Raw genomic sequence first — 20,655 nt, 5'->3', positions numbered from 1 at the left:
CGGAGATTACGTGAGGGAAGGTATCGGGAGATTAGTTCAGAGATATAGGGAGGGGACAGGTTGTAGATGGCCTTGTTGGTCAGTATTAGTCATTTGAACTGGATACGCTGAGGGAATGGGAGCCAGTGAAGAGATTTGCAGAGGGGAGGAGTAGCGAGGAGAGAGATGAATTAGTTGGGCAGCAGAGTTGAGGATGGACTGGAGGGGTGCGAGGGTGTTAGCAGAGAGGCCATAGAAAAGGATGTTGCAGTAGTCGAAGCGGGAGATAAGGGCATGCACAAGCATTTTAGCTGATTAAGGGTTGAGTAAAGGACGGATTCTGAAAATATTTTTGAGCTGGAGGCGACAGGAGGTGGAGAGAGCTTGGATGTGCGGTTTGAAGGACAGGGCAGAGTCAAGGGTTATTCCGAGGCAGCGGAATTCCAGTAGGGGGACAGCATGATGTTAATTGTGATAGATCAGGTAAGGAAGATCTGAGATGGAGGAAAGATGAGTTCAGATTTGTCCACATTGAGCTTGAGGAAGCGAGAGGAGAAGGAGGAGGATATGGCTGATAGACACTCCGGGATTCTGGAGAGCAGAGAGGTGACATCTAGGCCAGAGAGATAGATCTGAGTGTCATCAGCATGGTGGTACTGGAATCCGTGGGACTTTGAGTTGCCCCAGGCCAAGTGTGTCGATTGAGAAGAGTAGGAGTCCTAGAACAGAGCCTTTGGGGACTCCCAACAGAGAGAGGGTGGGATGAGGAGGTAGTGTGGGAGTGGGATACGCTGAATGTACGGTTGGAAAGGTATGAGGAGATCCAGGATAGGGCGAGGTCTTTGATGCCAAAGGAGGAGAGGATCTGTAGTAGGAGGCAGTGGTCAACTGTGTTGAAAGCAGAGGACAGGTCTAGAAGCAGGAGTATAGAGTATTGTCTATTAGCTTTGGCTGTAAGTAGGTCGTTAGTAATTTTGGTCAGGGCTGTCTCAGTGGAGTGATGGGGGCGGAAACCAGATTGTAGATTGTCAAAGAGAAAGTTAGATGAGAGGTGGGAGGAAAGTTCAGCGTGGACGTGCTGCTCCAGGAGTTTGGAAGCGAATGGGAGCAGCAATATTGGGCGATAGCCGGACATAGCAGTTGGGTCAAGGGTCGACTTTTGAAGGATAGGCGTGATTGTGGCATGTTTGAAAACAGAAGGGACGGTACCGGATGTTAGTGATAGGTTGAAGAGGTGGGTTAGGGATGGGATAAGAGTGGTGATGAGGTTGGGGAGGAGATGGGATGGGGTCGAGTGCACAGGTTGTGAGGTGTGATTTGGAGAGGAGACAATTAAGCTCCCCTTCAGTGATATTGGAGAGGGAGGTTATGGGGTTTGGGCATTGGTCTGGTATACAAAGGGATTGTGGTAGTTGAACTATGATGACTTGCCTTGTTTGGTAGATCTTAGTTTTGAAGTGTGTGGCAAAGTCCTCAACAGAGATGAGGGAGGTTGGAGGGGGCAGTGGTGGGCGAGGAAGGAGTTGAAAGTTTTGAATATCTGTCTTGTGTTGTAGGATAAGGAAGATTCAAGGGTTGTGAAGTAGGCCTGTTTAGCAGATGTAAGGGCAGACTTGAAAGCGAGTGTTGCCTGTTTGAATGCAGTGAAGTCGTCTTGCAAATTTGTTTTGTTTTCCAACGCTGGTCTGCAACCCTGGACACTTGCTGGAGATGTTTAGTGGTGTTATTGTGCCAGGGTTGTCTGTTGATACATCACATTCTGCCATGAACGAGAGGGGCGACCTTGTCAATAGCTGATGCGAGAGTGGCATTGTAGAAAGCAGTGGCACGGTCTGTGTTGTGGAGTGAGGATAGGGATGCCAGTGGTAGAATAGAGTGTGCGAGTGTCTAGATGTGCAAGGTTTCTGCAGGGGTGCGCATGTTGCTGGACATGGATGCCAGGAGAGGAGAACAGGGATGAGAAAGTGATTAGATGGTGGTCACATAGAGGGAGAGGGGAGGTGGTGAAGTTAGAAAGAGCAGAGGTGGGTGAAAACCAGGTTTAATGTGTGTCCGTCTGTGTGGGTGGCTGAGGAGGACCACTGAGCAAGTCCAAAGGATGAAGTGAGGGACAGGAGTTTGTAGGCTGCTGACTGAAGGGTATCAGTGGGGATGTTGAAGTCACCCATGATGATAGTGGGGATGTCAGTGGAAAGAAAATGAAGAAGCCATGTAGAGAATTGGCCAATGAAGGCAGTAGTCGGGCCCGGAGGTCGGTATATGACGGCCACTTGGAGGTTGGAGGGAGAGTAGATGCGGACAGAGTGGACTTCAAAAGAGGGGAGGATAAGGGAGGGAAGAGGTGGGATTGGGTTAAAGGTGCAGTTAGAAGGAAGGGGAAGACCCACTCCTCCACCGTGTCTGTTGCCGGGGCGAGGGGTGTGGGTGAAATGGAGGCCACCGTAACAGCGCAGCAGGGGAGGCGGTGTCGGAGGATGTCGGCCATGTTTCTGTGAGGCCGAGGAAGGCAAGATTGCGAGAGAGAAAGAGGTCATGAGTAACATGAAGCTTATTGCTGATGGAGCAGACATTCCAGAGTGCTCCAGAGAGGGGGAGCAGGGGGTGGGCGTTAAGGGCGCAGCTTTTACTTTTGAAAGATTGCGGTAGTTCGTATTAGATAGGGAGCGGTAGGAAGGGGTTGTAATGGGAGGTAAGAACTGTGGAGGTCCAGGATTGGGAGATATGTCACCAGCAGTGAGGAGAAGCAGAGAGAGGGAGAGCAGATGGGAGGAGAGAGGGCGGCTTGTTTTATGTTAGGAGAGATCTGAGGTTGAGGAGCAGGTCAGCAGAAGAGGTCAGGTAGTGAGGAAAGAAGGAAGGGGAGATGATAATTTGGTTAGAGGGTGCTGGGGTTTGGGGATAGCGAAGGAGAGTGAGGATTAAAGGAGCAAACAATGTGAGGGCATATGTAAACATGGTGAAGGAGTAAGAGGGTTAATAGAAAAGCTAGATCCAAGTAATAAGTGTTTACTTGGCAGACATACCCAAAAGAGACATGACTGCAGCTTCTCGATACTTTGCTGCAGGGAGACGCGAGCCAGACCCCCACACGCGTGACCCCCTTAGGAAGTTACTAAATTTATAGAACAGAGTAGAGGATCAGGTGAGAGGGATTGTGGGAACTGGCTTGTGATAAATTACCAATTGGCTAGCACACCAGGGGGAGGTTAGATGATCAAAGGCACTGGGCCTAGCTACATCCATAGGCTGTAACACCTTGCACCAGATAACATCTCTACTGACACCAGCATGGATCTACAGCAGTAAGTATTGAGTACAATGCAACAAACGCATTTAGCAAACATTCATAAGGCACTGTTTTATACCTTTAAAAGGGAATTTTGCAGGATGGTAAACAGCAGATGACAACAAGCAGAGATTTACCTGTGTGAAGACAGGAGATGGATGTTAATTCCCGGCCTTTGAATTAACTGCAGCTTCTTGATACTTAGCTGCAGTGATACTATGCTGCAGGGAGACGCGTGCCAGACCCCCCCACGCGTGTCCCCCTTAGGAAGCTACTTTATTATTAAATCCTTTATTAATTGTAACACCTCTCCTATGATTTGCACAATTGTGTGATATGGAGAATACAGTCCTATGTTAAAGTTTGGGCACACCTATTAACGTTAACCTTTTTTCTTTATAACAATTTTGGTTTTGGCAGCAGCTATTTCAGTTTCATATATCTAATAACTGATGGACTCAGTTATATTTCTGGATTCAAATGAGGTTTATTGTACTAACAGAAAATGTGCAATCTGCATTTAAACAAAATTTGACCGGTGCAAAAGTATGGGCATCCTTATCATTTTCTTGATTTGAACACTCCTAACTACTTTTTACTGACTTCCTGAAGCACTAAATTGGTTTTGTAACCTCATAGCCAGGTGTATCAAATCATGAGAAAAGGTATTTAAGATCTCCTATTTGATTCTCCTATGAAGATTGGCATCATGGGCTCCTCAGAGTCGCCTGAGGTCTGCAAAAGCACATTTGGACAAGCCGGTTACATTTTGTAAGAAGATCCTGTGGACTGATGAAACAAAGATTGAGTTGTTTGGTCATACAAAAAGGCGTTATGCATGGAGGCTAAAAAACACAGCATTCCAAGAAAAACACTTGCTACCCACAGTAAAATTTGGTGGTGGTTCCATCATGCTTTGGGGCTGTGTGGCCAATGCCGGCACCGGGAATCTTGTTAAAGTTGAGGGTAGCATGGACTCAACTCAGTATCAGCAGATTCTTGACAATAATGTGCAAGAATCAGTGACGAAGTTGAAGTTACGCAGGGGATGGATATTTCAGCAAGACAATGATCCAAAACACCGCTCCAAATCTACTCAGGCATTCATGCAGAGGAACAATTACAATGTTCTGGATTGGCCATCCCAGTCCCCAGACCTGAATATCATTGAACATCTGTGGGATGATTTGAAGCGGGCTGTCCATGCTCGGCGACCATCAAACTGAACTGAACTGGAATTGTTTTATAAACAGGAATGGTCACAAGTACCTTCACCCAGGATCCAGGAATCATTAATAGCTACAGGAAGCGACTAGAGGCTGTTATTTTTACAAAAGGAGGATCTACGAAATATTAATGTCACTTTTATGTTGAGGTGCCCATACTTTTGCACTGGTCAAATTTTGTTAAAATGCAGATTGCACATTTTCTGTTAGTACAATAAACCTCATTTGAATCCAGAAATATAACTGAGTCCATCAGTTATTAGATATATGAAACTGAAATAGCGGTTGCAAAAACCAAAATTGTTATAAAGAAAAAAGGTTAACATTAATAGGGGTGCCCAAACTTTAACATATGACTGTATATCTGTGCTGGCTGCAGACAGGATCTTATCATCTATCCCTGTATACAGGGATCTCCCCCTAGTGGTGGCTGCAGACAGGATCTTATCTATCCCTGTATACAGGGATCTCCCCCTAGTGGTGGCTACAGGCAGGACCTTATCATGTATCTCTGTATACAGAAAGCTCCCCCTAGTGGTGGCTATAGACAGGATCTTATGTATCTCTATACAAGGAGCTCCCCCTAGTGGTGGTTGCAGACAGGATCTTATCCTGTATCTCTGTATACAGGGAGCTCCCCCTAGTGGTGACTGCAGACAGGATCTTATCATGTATCTCTGTATACAGGGAGCTCCCCCTAATGGTGGCTGCAGACAGGATCTTATCATGTATCTCTGTATATACAAAGCTCCCCCTAGTGGTGGCTATAGACAGGATCTTATGTATCTCTATATACAAGGAGCTCCCCCTATTGGTGATTGCAGACAGGATCTTATGTATCTCTGTATACAGGGAGCTCCCCCTAGTGGTGACTGCAGAAAGAATATTATCATGTATCTCTGTATACAGGGAGCTCCCCCTAGTGGTGACTGCAGAGAGAATATTATCATACATCTCTGTATAAAGCTCTGGCAAAAATTAAGAGCCCACTGCACAGTTGTATAAAAATCTGCTTCTCTCCATGTCTGACCGCCATTCCATTCCAGTGTCAGCTGAATTCCCACCAGAGTCCACCTCATTCTACTTAATGTGCTTCTGATTAGTGATCACCTGAACTAAATCTTATCTAACGAAGGAAAGTATGTAAAATTCTGCGGTGGTGTTCACAATCCTCCTGCAATAGGACAAGCTGGATGGCAAAACAAGTGCTAGTAATATCCCAAAAGTAATAGGAATGAAAAAATAACTTTTAACTATGCCAAAGGAGATGAAAAGAAAAGTCTTGAGTGAGGAAAAGAAGGGCTCAATTCTGGTTTTACTAGCAAAGGAATACAGTGAGCGGCATGTTGCCTCCATCCTTAAAATTACATTACAACAAGGTCAAGCAGCACACATTGGGGACAACAAAGCTACAGAGCGGCAGAGGGCGAAAACGACTCCACTGACCGGGATGACCGTCATCTTATTCGAATGTCACTCAGCAACCGCAGAATGACATCAAGTGACCAACAAAAGGAATAGCAAATGGCAGCTGGGGTGAAGTGCATGGCAAGAACAGTTAGTAACCGGCTCCTAGAGGCAGGGCTCAGGTCATGTAAAGGTAGAAAAAAGCCTCTCATCAATGAGAAACAAAGGAGAGCCAGGCTGAAGTTTACCAAAGACCATAAGGATTGGACCATAGAGGGCTGGAGTAAGGTAATCTTCTCTGATGAGTCTAATTTTCAGCTTTGCCCAACACCTGGTCGTCTAATGGTTAGACGGAGACCTGGAGGGACGTACAAGCCACAGTGTCTTGCACCCACTGTGATATTTGGTGGAGGATCGATGATGATCTGGGGAGGCTTCAGCAAGGCTGGAATTGGGCAGGTTAATCTTTGCGAAGGACGTATGAATCAAGCCGCATACAAGGTTATCCTGGAGAAACAGCTGACTCCTTCTGCTCAAGCAACGTTCCCCAACTCTGAGGACAATGCGCCATGCCGCACAGCTAGGTCATCAATGTGTGGATGAAGGACCACCACATGAAATCCCTGTCATGGCCGCCCAATCTCCAGATCTGAACCCCACTGAGAACCTCTGGAATGTAATCAGGAGGAAGATGGAGAGTCACAAGCCATCACACAAAGAAGAACTGCTTACATGTGTGTACCAGGAGCGGCATAAGGTCACCCAAAAGCCGTGTGCGAGACTGGAGGAAAGCAGCCAAGACGCAGGAAAGCTGGGGTTAACAATCATGGGGAGTCCACAGAATATCTGAACTCTTCCTGAGGTAAAACAGTAGTATTGTTTCTAAAGGATTATGGACTGGTTTTATCATTTATCTGAGGTCTGCAAGCTCTGGGGTTTTATGTTCTTTTGACCATTTCTCATTTTCAGAAAAAAAAAAACAACTTTATTGCTTGGAGATTCTGAGACGTTGTCAGGCGTTTATAGAATAAAAGAGCAATTTACATTTTACTCAGAAATATAAAGAGAAAAATCCGACAGACTGACAACAGTGTGCAGCGGTCTCTTATTTTTTGCCAGGGCTGTGTGTAAACACACATATATATATATATATATATATATATATATATATATATATATATATATATATATATATATATATATTATTCTAGCAGGGGTAGAAGGTGTAGTCCGTGTGCTGGGACGTGCGGTGTCTCTGGTGGTGGTTGTGGGTTTCGTACTTGTTGGGCAGCTGTCAGGCCTCCGTCTTTATTCTATGGGTACGTACCCCCGACCATCATGTCAAAATCCTAATTGGCTCATTGTCACTAAAAGCAGCGCCAGAACCTCCTTGGGCTTCTCCCGCTTCTATTTTATAGAGCTCCCCCCAGTGCTGGACGACCACCGTGAGTGGGACAGGTGACCCTCCTGGCCCAAGTCCTAGAGAGGTAAGGTGAGGGTGCTCTGTAATGCAGCGCGACTCTGGACCGAAGCTTGCGCTGCTGGACATGGAGACGTTTCGCCAGCCCTGGTACCCCCGCTGATGTCTGACTACTTGTGCTGTTGGCCGCCCGTTTCGCCCTCTTCTCATGTTTTCTTTATGGCTTGCTTCATAGGCGAAGAAATATGCAATGGAGCAAAGTATCAAGAGCGTGTTGGTGAAGCAAACCATCGCCCACCAGCACCAGCAGCTCACCAACCTCCAGGTAGGTGGCGTCCTCTCCGCCCAGCACCTTTGGGGCTCCTGGACACTGGGCACACACTGCGCTGCTGTTACTCCGGTTGTTTATTTCCTCCCTTTCTATATGTTCACCGTGATGTGGATTATTTTGGAGAGTGAAGTCCTATGACTCCGAGTGGTCCTCTCCCCTCCCCGATGGGTGGATGCCATGGCCACCTATAGATTATTGTATGCCCCCTGCCCCGGAGCGTCCTGCCCCGATTGTGGTGATTTTGTCATCTAGTAGCCATTAAGCCCCTCTCGGAGGAAAGCGCAGACCCCCATTGTTTCTACAGGTTCTCTGTGACTTGTCTACTTGAATCTAGAGCAGAGAGCGGAGTGCAGAGGAGCGGCGCGGACTGAACTCTGTCTTTACTGTCTTTCAGATGGCAGCAGTGACAATGAGCTTTGGAGATCCACTCTCACCTTTACAATCGGTCAATAGAAATATTCACTTCTTCTGGGGCACCATTCCTGTGTTGTGGGAGGCGGGGTGGGCTGGGTATGGACACCTGAGGAGGAGGAGAGGGGGCTTTGGTGTAAAAGCCTGTCACGAGGGGCTTAGCAATGTACCCAAGGTGGAAGGTAAGGGTCACCACGCTACGGTGCCGTCACTGCAGATGTAGGCGAGACGAGGCAGCGGTGATCATAGGTTTCCATTGCATGTTATGAGTGTTGGTCGGGGGTGGGGGAGAGCAGGGGGCCGCTCATTCATCTGGTCATGTCCTGACACTGCCGGGGTGACAAGGACACCCTGTAAAATAAAGAGAGGGTGCACGAGGGAAGGGGACCAGCACCCCTATATTCAGTGCTGTGCAAGGAGTCTCAGGCCCATGCGGAATAAATGCAGCGGAGATGGATGCTCCAGGCACAGAAGGGTTAAAAGATCATTGTGATCAATTACCAAACTCCCAGCAATGAAAAGTGTAAATTGTCAGGCTCTGCTGATGGAGGGGACGTGCGGTCATGGGATACTGATGATGGAGGGGACGGGGGTCACCAGATACTGATGATGGAGGGGACGGGGGTCACCAGATACTGATGATGGAGGGGACGGGGGTCACCAGATACTGATGATGGAGGGGACGGGGGTCACCAGATACTGATGATGGAGGGGACGGGGGTCACCAGATACTGATGATGGAGGGGATGGGGGTCACCAGATACTGATGATGGAGGGGACGGGGGGGTCACCAGATACTGATGATGGAGGGGACGGGGGGGTCACCAGATACTGATGATGGAGGGGACGGGGCGGTCACCAGATACTGATGATGGAGGGGACGGGGCGGTCACCAGATACTGATGATGGAGGAGACGGGGGGGTCACCAGATACTGATGATGGAGGAGACGGGGGGGGTCACCAGATACTGATGATGGAGGGGACGGGGGGGTCACCAGATACTGATGATGGAGGAGACGGGCGGTCACCAGATACTGATGATGGAGCGGGGGTCACCAGATACTGATGATGGAGGGGACGGGGGGGTCACCAGATATTGATGATGGGGGTCACCAGATACTGATGATGGAGGGGATGGGGGTCACCAGATACTGATGATGGAGGGGACGGGGGGGTCACCAGATACTGATGATGGAGGGGACGGGGGTCACCAGATACTGATGATGGAGGGGACGGGGGTCACCAGATACTGATGATGGAGGGGACGGGGGTCACCAGATACTGATGATGGAGGGGACGGGGGTCACCAGATACTGATGATGGAGGGGACGGGGGGGTCACCAGATACTGATGATGGAGGGGACGGGGGGGTCACCAGATACTGATGATGGAGGGGACGGGGCGGTCACCAGATACTGATGATGGAGGGGACGGGGCGGTCACCAGATACTGATGATGGAGGGGACGGGGCGGTCACCAGATACTGATGATGGAGGAGACGGGGGGGTCACCAGATACTGATGATGGAGGAGACGGGGGGGGTCACCAGATACTGATGATGGAGGGGACGGGGGGGTCACCAGATACTGATGATGGGAGGGGATGTGGGTCACCAGATACTGATGATGGAGGAGACGGGCGGTCACCAGATACTGATGATGGAGCGGGGTTCACCAGATACTGATGATGGAGGGGACGGGGGGGTCACCAGATATTGATGATGGAGGGGATGGGGGTCACCAGATACTGATGATGGAGGGGACGGGGGTCACCAGATACTGATGGGATTCACATTTCTCTTCCTCTGTATGTTGCTCGCTGATAATGTATTAACCCTTCTGTGTCTGCAGCGTTTCTCGGCACCGGCTGAGCCTTCTGCACATTACTGTGTGTGGGGATGATATGCGGCAGGGAGCGGCGCCCCGTGTGCGTTGTGGTGATGATAGACGGGGTGGTGACCTGCAGGATGAGGGGTATGTACAGGATACGCTGTATGTGACGTGTAGACTCCTGTTCTCTGTCGTGCCCCCTTCTCGCTTTCCTTTGACCCCTGCAGGTTTCGGGGCTGATTTACTACTCCTGTAACTCTTGATGGCCGGGTTATTCTCCACGTGGTCTCTGGCCTCTGGGTTGAATATACACTGTCCTACTAATACTGTCCGCCAGAAATTCGCACCAAAATGTCGGATTGTACGAACAGATGGATTTATGTGAGCAGCAGAGAGAACGTAGGACGGCAGGGAGAGCAGATCCATGTGCGGTCAGATCCACATGTCCGAGGTCCCCACAGTAAATCTACACGTGTCCCCGTGCCACAACACGCATGTGCGAGTATCGTGAACGTGCAGGGGAGATGACACAGAGGATATGTTCACACTGGGCGTTTTTTTTCAGCAGGTTTTTTCATGCATATTATCAGCTGCGTTTTCCACCACCCCAGCAGAGTCTGACATTTCAGGAGTCTCATGCCCACACTCAGCATCATGTGTCGTCAGGCTTTTGTGCTTTGCAGGGTTTGGCACAATGGGGCCGGTCACGTCAGCGTTTTTAACCCATTGAAATTAATGGAAGGTGAAAAACGCATCAAAAACGCAGATGTCAGGTTTCTCTGCTTTTTTTTTTTTTTTGTTCCATTATCTGATTCTATAGAGTAGGCTTTTTTCCCCAACGCTAAACTTTATCAGCATACACAACAGACACATCTACCTGGCCAAAACCGGCGCGAAAGGAAACCCAAGGAAAGCATGCTGTGTGAACTGACCTGTAATATGAAAAGCCGACCGACCATCGATGATCACAGGCTTCACCCAAAACCACTGTATTATTCTATGTCATAAATGTCCAACAGATGCACGTCCCATCGATGGGACACACATGGTTCCCTCAGCATCTTCCAAAATAGCGTTGAGGGGCCCAAGTATGGATCAGCAATAGGAACATCTGCGAAAAGATTAATGTCAACACATCCAACAAGCTGCTCTCACTATTCTGCTGGTGCAGTCACTGTGTACATACATTACATTACTGATCCTGAGTTACATCCTGTATTATACCCCAGAGCTGCACTCACTATTCTGCTGGTGCAGTCACTGTGTACATACATTACATTACTGATCCTGAGTTACATCCTGTATTATACCCCAGAGCTGCACTCACTATTCTGCTGGTGCAGTCACTGTGTACATATATTACATTACTGATCCTGAGTTACATCCTGTATTATACTCCAGAGCTGCACTCACTATTCTGCTGGTGCAGTCACTGTGTACATACATTACATTACTGATCCTGAGTTACATCCTGTATTATACTCCAGAGCTGCACTCACTATTCTGCTGGTGCAGTCACAGTGTACATACATTACATTACTGATCCTGAGTTACATCCTGTATTATACCCCAGAGCTGCACTCACTATTCTGCTGGTGCAGTCACTGTGTACATATATTACATTACTGATCCTGAGTTACATCCTGTATTATACTCCAGAGCTGCTCTCACTATTCTGCTGGTGCAGTCACTGTGTACATACATTACATTACTGATCCTGAGTTACATCCTGTATTATACTCCAGAGCTGCACTCACTATTCTGCTGGTGCAGTCACAGTGTACATACATTACATTACTGATCCTGAGTTACATCCTGTATTATACCCCAGAGCTGCACTCACTATTCTGCTGGTGCAGTCACTGTGTACATACATTACATTACTGATCCTGAGTTACATCCTGTATTATACTCCAGAGCTGCACTCACTATTCTGCTGGTGCAGTCACTGTGTACATACATTACATTACTGATCCTGAGTTACATCCTGTATTATACTCCAGAGCTGCACTCACTATTCTGCTGGTGCAGTCACAGTGTACATACATTACATTACTGATCCTGAGTTACATCCTGTATTATACCCCAGAGCTGCACTCACTATTCTGCTGGTGCAGTCACTGTGTACATACATTACATTACTGATCCTGAGTTACATCCTGTATTATACCCCAGAGCTGCACTCACTATTCTGCTGGTGCAGTCACTGTGTACATACATTACATTACTGATCCTGAGTTACCTCCTGTATTATACTCCAGAGCTGCACTCACTATTCTGCTGGTGCAGTCACTGTGTACATACATTACATTACTGATCCTGAGTTACATCCTGTATTATACCCCAGAGCTGCACTCACTATTCTGCTGGTGCAGTCACTGTGTACATACATTACATTACTGATCCTGAGTTACATCCTGTATTATACCGCAGAGCTGCACTCACTATTCTGCTGGTGCTGTCACTGTGTACATACATTACATTACTGATCCTGAGTTACATCCTGTACTATACCCCAGAGCTGTACTCGCTATTCTACTGGTGCAGTCACTGTGTACATACATTACATTACTTATCCTGAGTTACATCCTGTATTATACCCCAGAGCTGCACTCAATATTCTGCTGGTGCAGTCACTGTGTACATACATTACATTACTGATCCTGAGTTACATCCTGTATTATACCCCAGAGCTGCACTCACTATTCTGCTGGTGCAGTCACTGTGTTCGTTACATTACATTACTGATCGTGAGTTACATCCTGTACTATACCCCAGAGCTGTACTCACTATTCTGCTGGTGCAGTCACTGTGTACATACATTACATTACTGATCCTGAGTTACATCCTGTACTATACCCCAGAGCTGCACTCACTATTCTGCTGGTGCAGTCACTGTGTACATACATTACATTACTGATCCTGAGTTACATCCTGTACTATACCCCAGAGCTGCACTCACTATTCTGCTGGTGCAGTCACTGTGTACATACATTACATTACTGATCCTGAGTTACCTCCTGTATTATACTCCAGAGCTGCACTCACTATTCTACTGGTGCAGTCACTGTGTACATACATTACATTACTGATCCTGAGTTACATCCTGTATTATACTCCAGAGCTGCACTCACTATTCTGCTGGTGCAGTCACTGTGTACATACATTACTGATCCTGAGTTACCTCCTGTATTATACACCAGAGCTGCTCTCACTATTCTGCTGGTGCAGTCACTGTGTACATACATTACATTACTGATCCTGAGTTACATCCTGTATTATACCCCAGAGCTACACTCACTATTCTACTGGTGCAGTCACTGTGTACATACATTACTGATCCTGAGTTACATCCTGTATTATCCTCCAGAGCTGCACTCACTATTCTGGTGGTGCAGTCACTGTGTACATACATTACATTACTGATACGGAGTTACATCCTGTATTATATTCCAGAGCTACACTCACTATTCTACTGGTGCAGTCACTGTGTGCATACATTACTGATCCTGAGTTACATCATGTATTATACTCCAGAGCTGCACTCACTATTCTGCTGGTGCAGTCACTGTGTGCATACATTACATTACTGATCCTGAGTTACATCCTGTATTATACCCCAGAGCTGCACTCACTATTCTGCTGGTGCAGTCACTGTGTACATACATTACATTACTGATCCTGAGTTACATCCTGTATTATACCCCAGAGCTGCACTCACTATTCTGCTGGTGCAGTCACTGTGTACATACATTACATTACTGATCCTGAGTTACATCCTGTACTATACCCCAGAGCTGCACTCACTATTCTGCTGGTGCAGTCACTGTGTACATACATTACATTACTGATCCTGAGTTACCTCCTGTATTATACTCCAGAGCTGCACTCACTATTCTACTGGTGCAGTCACTGTGTACATACATTACATTACTGATCCTGAGTTACATCCTGTATTATACTCCAGAGCTGCACTCACTATTCTGCTGGTGCAGTCACTGTGTACATACATTACTGATCCTGAGTTACCTCCTGTATTATACACCAGAGCTGCTCTCACTATTCTGCTGGTGCAGTCACTGTGTACATACATTACATTACTGATACGGAGTTACATCCTGTATTATATTCCAGAGCTACACTCACTATTCTACTGGTGCAGTCACTGTGTGCATACATTACTGATCCTGAGTTACATCATGTATTATACTCCAGAGCTGCACTCACTATTCTGCTGGTGCAGTCACTGTGTGCATACATTACATTACTGATCCTGAGTTACATCCTGTATTATACCCCAGAGCTGCACTCACTATTCTGCTGGTGCAGTCACTGTGTACATACATTACATTACTGATCCTGAGTTACATCCTGTATTATACCCCAGAGCTGCACTCACTATTCTGCTGGTGCAGTCACTGTGTACATACATTACATTACTGATCCTGAGTTACATCCTGTATTATACCCCAGAGCTGCACTCACTATTCTGCTGGTGCAGTCACTGTGTACATACATTACATTACTGATCCTGAGTTACATCCTGTTATACCCCAGAGCTGCACTCACTATTCTGCTGGTGCAGTCACTGTGTACATACACTACTGATCCTGAGCTACATCCTGTATTATACTCCAGAGCTGCACTCACTGTTCTGTGTTATGAATGGGTCACTGAGGAGAAAAAAGCAAAACATGCTAAGTCACAGAAACCAGAGAGGTTGGTAACTATGCAGATCCCTGATCCTACCACACAACTAGCAGTAGCCGTGGAGTGTGCCTACGATGTTCCTAGACGCTTTGTCACAGCCGGAGGACTAAATAAGCATGAAAAGGGGAAAACTAACTGCCCCAGAGCAGACCCCAAAGGAATAGACAGCCCCCACACATGTATTGACGGTGAAACAAGATGAAGGCACAAACACAGGCAGGAAAATAGGCTGAGCAAATGATGGGGCCCCGCTAACTAGAGAGGGAAGGAAAGACACTGTCTGCAACCTTCAAAAAAAACCCTACAAAAATAATGTCCAACACTTCTGATAGCAAAATTAACCCTGAAGTCACTAGACTTCACCCACTATATTTGACCACACAAAAAAACTGAATAGACCAACAAAATCAAGTGTGAACAATAGCAGAAAAACTAGCTTTAGATGACTGAAACAGAGCTGAAAACCAAGAGCTGACAAGCCAGAAGGAATCACCAGCAACTGAATAGGGCGTCGGCTGTCTTAAATCCAATCTGAGCCTCCTGAGGTCGAATCGTCATCCTCATTCTCAGGTGGCAGATCTCCACCGATCAAATCAGCCTCACTACCTCCTGTTACCACCAGAGGGAGTCTGGAAGGAGAACTCACAACTGGTGAATCAGTGAATGAACTCACAACAGTACCCCCTCTTGAGGAGTGGTCACCGAACCCTCATCCACGCCACCAAGGCCGATCAGGATGGGCCCGGTGAAAAGCACAAACCAATCTATTGGCATGAATATCTGAGGCAGAGACCCAAGAATTATCCTCCTGACAATATTTTCTCTACCTCATATTCCACATTGCCTTCGACCAACACAGGGACAGGAGGTGCTGCCATAGGAACCACTGGCTCAACAAACCTCTTCAACAGAGATTTGTGAAATACGTTATGGATCTTGAACGTAACTGGAAGAGCCAATCGAAACGAAACAGGATTAAGAATTTCCAAAATCTTATAAGGACCAATAAATCTTGGCTTAAATTTTGGAGATACAACCTTCATAGGAATATTCTTAGACGACAACCAAACCATATCACCCACTTTAAACCGGGGACCAATGGTCCTATGCCGGTTGGAAAATCGCTGGGCCTTTTCGAGACAGTGACAACTTATCCACCACTTGGTCCCATATCTGCTGCATTCTCTTAACCACAGTGTCCACACCTGGACAGGACGAAGATTCCACTTGCCCTGAAGAGAATCGAGGATGAAACCCAAAATTACAGAAAAAGGGTGACCTCAAAGTGGCAGAACTAGCTCTATTGTTCAGTGCGAATTCGGCCAAGGGCAAAAATGAGACCCAATCATCCTGATCAGCAGATATAAAACATCTCAACTAAGACTCCAAGGTCTGGTTTGTTCTCTGTCTGTCCATTGGTCTGGGGATGAAACGCGGAGGAGGATAACTGAATTCACAGATTGGAACAAAAGGCTTTCCAGAATCTGCAAACAAACTGGACTCCTCTGTCGGACACAATGTTCTCAGGAATCCCATGTAACCGAACCACCTGTTGTAAAAACAAGGGCACCAACTCAGCAGAAGATGACAACTTTGGGAGTGGTACAAGATGGACCATCTTCGAAAATCTATCACAAATCACCCAGATAAGTCATTCTCTGAGAGATGGGAAGATCAGAAATAAAATCCATTGAGATATGGGTCCATGGCCTCTTGGGCACCGGCAGGGACATCAGCAACCCACTAGAACGAGAACAGGGTTTAGACCGAGAACAAGTCCCACAAAACTGTACAAAATTCCTGACATCACGAGATAAGGCAGGCCACCAAAACGACCGACTCACCAAATCTCTGGTACCAAAAATACCCGGATGACCAGCCAATGCGGAGCAATGAATTTCAGACATCACTCTCTCCACTGGTCAGAAACATACAATTTTCCCATAGGGCAACGCTCAGGTTTATCCTGAAATTCCTCCAGGGCGCGTCTCAAATCGTGCGAAATGGCAGAAAGAACTACCCCCTCACCTAGGATGTTAGTAGGCTCGGTGACACTAAGAGAATCGGCAAAGAAACTCCTAGAAAGGGTGTCTGCCATAACATTCTTAGTGCCCGGAAGAAAAGAGACCACAAAATTAAAACGCGTGAAAAACAAGGCCCATCTAGCCTGTCTAGGATTCAAGCGTTGGCCGACTCCATATAAATCAAATTCTTGTGATCGGTGAGGACCACAACTTGATGTCTAGCTCCCTCCAACCAATGTCTCCACTCCTCAAATGCCCACTTCATGGCCAACAATTCCCGATTCCCCACGTCATAGTTGCGTTCAGATGGGGAGAACTTTCGAGAAAAGAAGGCACAGGGATTCATCTTAGTAGTCACAGGGTCTTTTGGGACAAAACAGCTCCTGCACCAATCTCAGAAGCATCTACCTCCACCTGAAATGGAAGTGGGACATCAGGTTGCCGTAAAACTGGAGCTGAAGTAAATCTCTGCTTAAGCTCCTGAAATGCTGAGGCAGCCTCAGGAGACCAATTCAGCACATCAGCACCCTTCTTGGTCAGATCAGTCAGTGGTTTGACAATACCAGATAAATTACCTATAAATTTACGATAGAAATTAGCAAAACCCAAAAACTTCTGGAGGGCCTTCAAAGAAGTAGGCTGAACCCAATCATAAATGACCTGTACCTTGGCCGGGTCCATTTCAGTAGTCGATGGAGAAAAGATAAATCCCAAAAATGAAATCCTCTGTACACCAGAGAGGCATTTCGATCCCTTAACAAACAGGGAATTCTCCCTCAAAATCCGGAACACAGTCCGGACGTGTTCCATATGAGAATCCCAATCACTAGAAAAGATCAAAATATCATCCAGATAGATGATCAAAAACTTATCCACAAAGTCTCAGAAAATATCGTTCATGAAGCACTGGAAGACAGAAGGGGCATTAGTGAGCCCAAAAGGCATCACCAGGTACTCAAAATGTCCCTCCGGAGTATTAAACGCCGTCTTCCATTCATCCCCATGCTTAATGCGAATAAGATTATACGCCCCCCTGAGGTCAAGCTTGGTAAACCAGCAAGCACCTTTAACTCTGGAGAATAGATCAGAAATCAGGGGTAACGGATACTGATATTTAACCGTCATCTTGTTAAGGGAACTATCAATACAAGGTCTTAATGAACCATCTTTCTTGGCCACAAAAAAAACCCAGCACCTAAGGGTGACGAGGATGGTCTAATATGACCCTTCTCCAACGACTCCTTAATATAGGATCGCATGGCATCATGTTCGGGTACTGATAAATTGAAAAGCCGACCCTTGGGAAATTTACACCCCGGGCTCAGCTCAATTGCACAGTCATAAGTCCTATGAGGAGGCAAAGACGCAGACTAATTCTCACTAAATACATCAGAGAAATCAGCCAGATAATCAGGAACATCATGAGACTGAGGAGAGGAGGAGAAAACAGGAGCGTCCCTAAGAACACACTGACAACCCCAACTCACCACAGACCCAGATTTCCAATCCAAAACTGGATTATGAGTTTGCAACCAGGGAAACCCCAGAACAATAGTATCATGCAAATTATGCAGCACCAAAAATTTACAATTTTCTTGGTGGTCTGGGGCGACTCGCATTACCACCTGGGTCCAAAACTGAGGTTTATTCTCCACCAAAGGAGTAGCATCAATACCCCTCAAAGGGATAGGCGTCCGCAGAGGCGTCATGGAAAAACCACAACGTTTAGCAAAGTCCAAATCCATCAGATTCAGAGCTGCTCCTGAATCCACAAAAGCCTTCGTGGAAAACGTGGATAAGGAGCAGATCAGAGTAATTGCCAAAAGAAACTTAGGTTGTATACTGCCCACAGCAAATGTGTGTGCAAAACGTTTCTCTCGTTTAGGGCAGACAGAAATAGTATGAGAGGCGTCTCCACAGAAAAAACACAGCTTATTACGCCTTCTAAACTCCTGACGTTGCGCCCTAGACAAAACCCCATCACATTGCATAGGTTCAGACATTTGTTCAAAAGGTGGCAGCGCCTCCCGTGTAGATTTACGTTCACGTAAACGCAGATAAACTTGAATGGCTAATGACATAGAATCATCCAGACCAGAGGGAACAGGAAATCCCACCATAACATCTTTTACGGTCTCTGATAAACCCTTCCGAAAGAGAGCTGCCAATGCACTCTCATTCCATGTAGTAAGGACCGCCCACTTTCAGAATTTTTGACAGTATAACTCGGCAGAATCCTGACACTGGTTAATGCCAACAAGGTTCTCTCAGCTTGATCAACGGCATCAGGTTCATCATACAACAACCCCAAGGCCTGAAAAAATGCATCCACATTAGTCAGAATAGGATTTTCAGGTGTCAGAGAAAAAGCCCAATCCTGAGGATCGCCGCGCAGCAAGGAGATGACAATTTTAACCTGCTGCGCAGAGCTCCCCGATGAGTTAGGCTTCAAGGCCAGAAATAATTTAAAATTATTCTTAAAATTCAGAAATTTAGACTGATCCCCAGAAAACACATCAGGAGTAGGAATCTTAGGTTCAGCAGCATGTGACTGAATGAGGTAGGCGGAAATTCCCTGCACCTCAGCAGCGAGCTGCTTTACACGATCAGACAATTGCTTAATCTCCATTAGGAAAAAGAAAAAAAAATCCTCCTACGGCCCCAGAGAAAAAAGGAAAATATATATATATATATATATATATATATATATATATATATATATATATATATATATATATATATATATATATATAAAAAAAAAAACAATTTTGAATTTATTTTTTTTTACAACTTTTTCCTGCTTTTGAGTACCCTAGAATCTGCGGTATGGCTGGTGATTCTGTTATGAATGGGTCACCGAGGAGAAAAAAGCAAAACAAGCTAAGTCACAGAAAACCAGAGAGGTTGGTAACTATGCAGATTGCAGATCCCTAATCCTACCACACAACTAGCAGCAGCCGTGGAGCATACCTACGATGTTCCTAGACACTTCGTCACAGCCGGAGGACTAAACAAGCCTGAAGCATGAAAAGGGGAAAACTAACTGCCCCAGAGCAGACCCCAAAGGAATAGATAGCCCCCACACATGTATTGACGGTGAAACAAGATGAAGGCACAAACACAGGCAGGAAAATAGGCTGAGCAAACGATGGGGCCCAAACTAACTAGAAAGGAAAGACACTGTCTGCAACCTGCAAAAAATCCCTACAAAAATAATGTCCAACACTTCTGATAGCAAAATTAACCTTGAAGTCACTAGACTTCTCCCACTATATCAGCATTCTGAAATATTCTGAGACAGAGCAAAAAGAGACCAAACTAGTAAGGGACAAAAAGCAAATTGGAAAAATACTGATAAATAACAGTGGAAATTCATTCACAGCCCCCAGTCGGGGCTTGCTGACCACACCAAAAAACTGAATAGACCAACAAAATCAAGTGTGAACATTAGCAGAACAACTTAGCTGTAGATGACTGGAACAGAGCTGAAAACCAAGAGCTGACAAGCCAGAAGGAATCACCAGCAACTGAATAGGGCGTCGGCTGTCTTAAATCCAATCTGAGCCTCCTGAGGTCCAATCGTCATTCTCATTGTCAGGTGGCAGATCTCCACCGATCAAATCAGCCTCACTACCTCCTGTTACCACCAGAGGGAGTCTGGAAGGAGAACTCACAAATGGTGAACCAGAGAATGAACTCACAACAATTCTGCTGGTGCAGTCACTGTGTACATGCATTACATTACTGATCCTGAGTTACCTCCTGTATTATACTCCACAGCTGCACTCACTATTCTGCTGGTGCAGTCACTGTGCACATACATTACTGATCCTGAGTTACATCCTGTATTATACTCCAGAGCTGCACTCACTATTCTGCTGGTGCAGTCACTGTGTACATACATTACATTGCTAATCCTGAGTTTCATCGTGTTATACTCCAGAGCTGCACTCACTATTCTGCTGGTGCAGTCACTGTGCACATACATTACATTACTGATCCTGAGTTACCTCCTGTATTATACCCCAGAG

The 20,655-nt window shown here is 46.3% G+C and overlaps 1 protein-coding gene across 2 annotated transcripts in view; it reads left to right on the top strand.

Moving 5' to 3' along the window:
* Positions 1–20,655, top strand: part of PUF60 (poly(U) binding splicing factor 60) — a 49,597-nt gene that overhangs the window by 8,045 nt on the left and 20,897 nt on the right. Inside the window, exons 3-4 of one of the 2 annotated variants that reach the window (XM_073543294.1) lie at positions 7,554–7,643; positions 8,044–8,094. In XM_073543294.1, coding sequence (XP_073399395.1) covers positions 7,554–7,643; positions 8,044–8,094 — 141 coding nt within the window. The remainder of the gene's footprint in view (positions 1–7,553; positions 7,644–8,043; positions 8,095–20,655) is intronic. The other variant, XM_073543295.1, reaches the window with a different exon arrangement.

Source organism: Dendrobates tinctorius, unplaced genomic scaffold (genome assembly GCF_039654945.1).
Source record: "Dendrobates tinctorius isolate UK_male_01 unplaced genomic scaffold, ASM3965494v1 ptg000130l, whole genome shotgun sequence".
NCBI lineage: Eukaryota > Metazoa > Chordata > Amphibia > Anura > Dendrobatidae > Dendrobates > Dendrobates tinctorius.
This window is presented reverse-complemented; position numbering and strand designations above follow the sequence as displayed.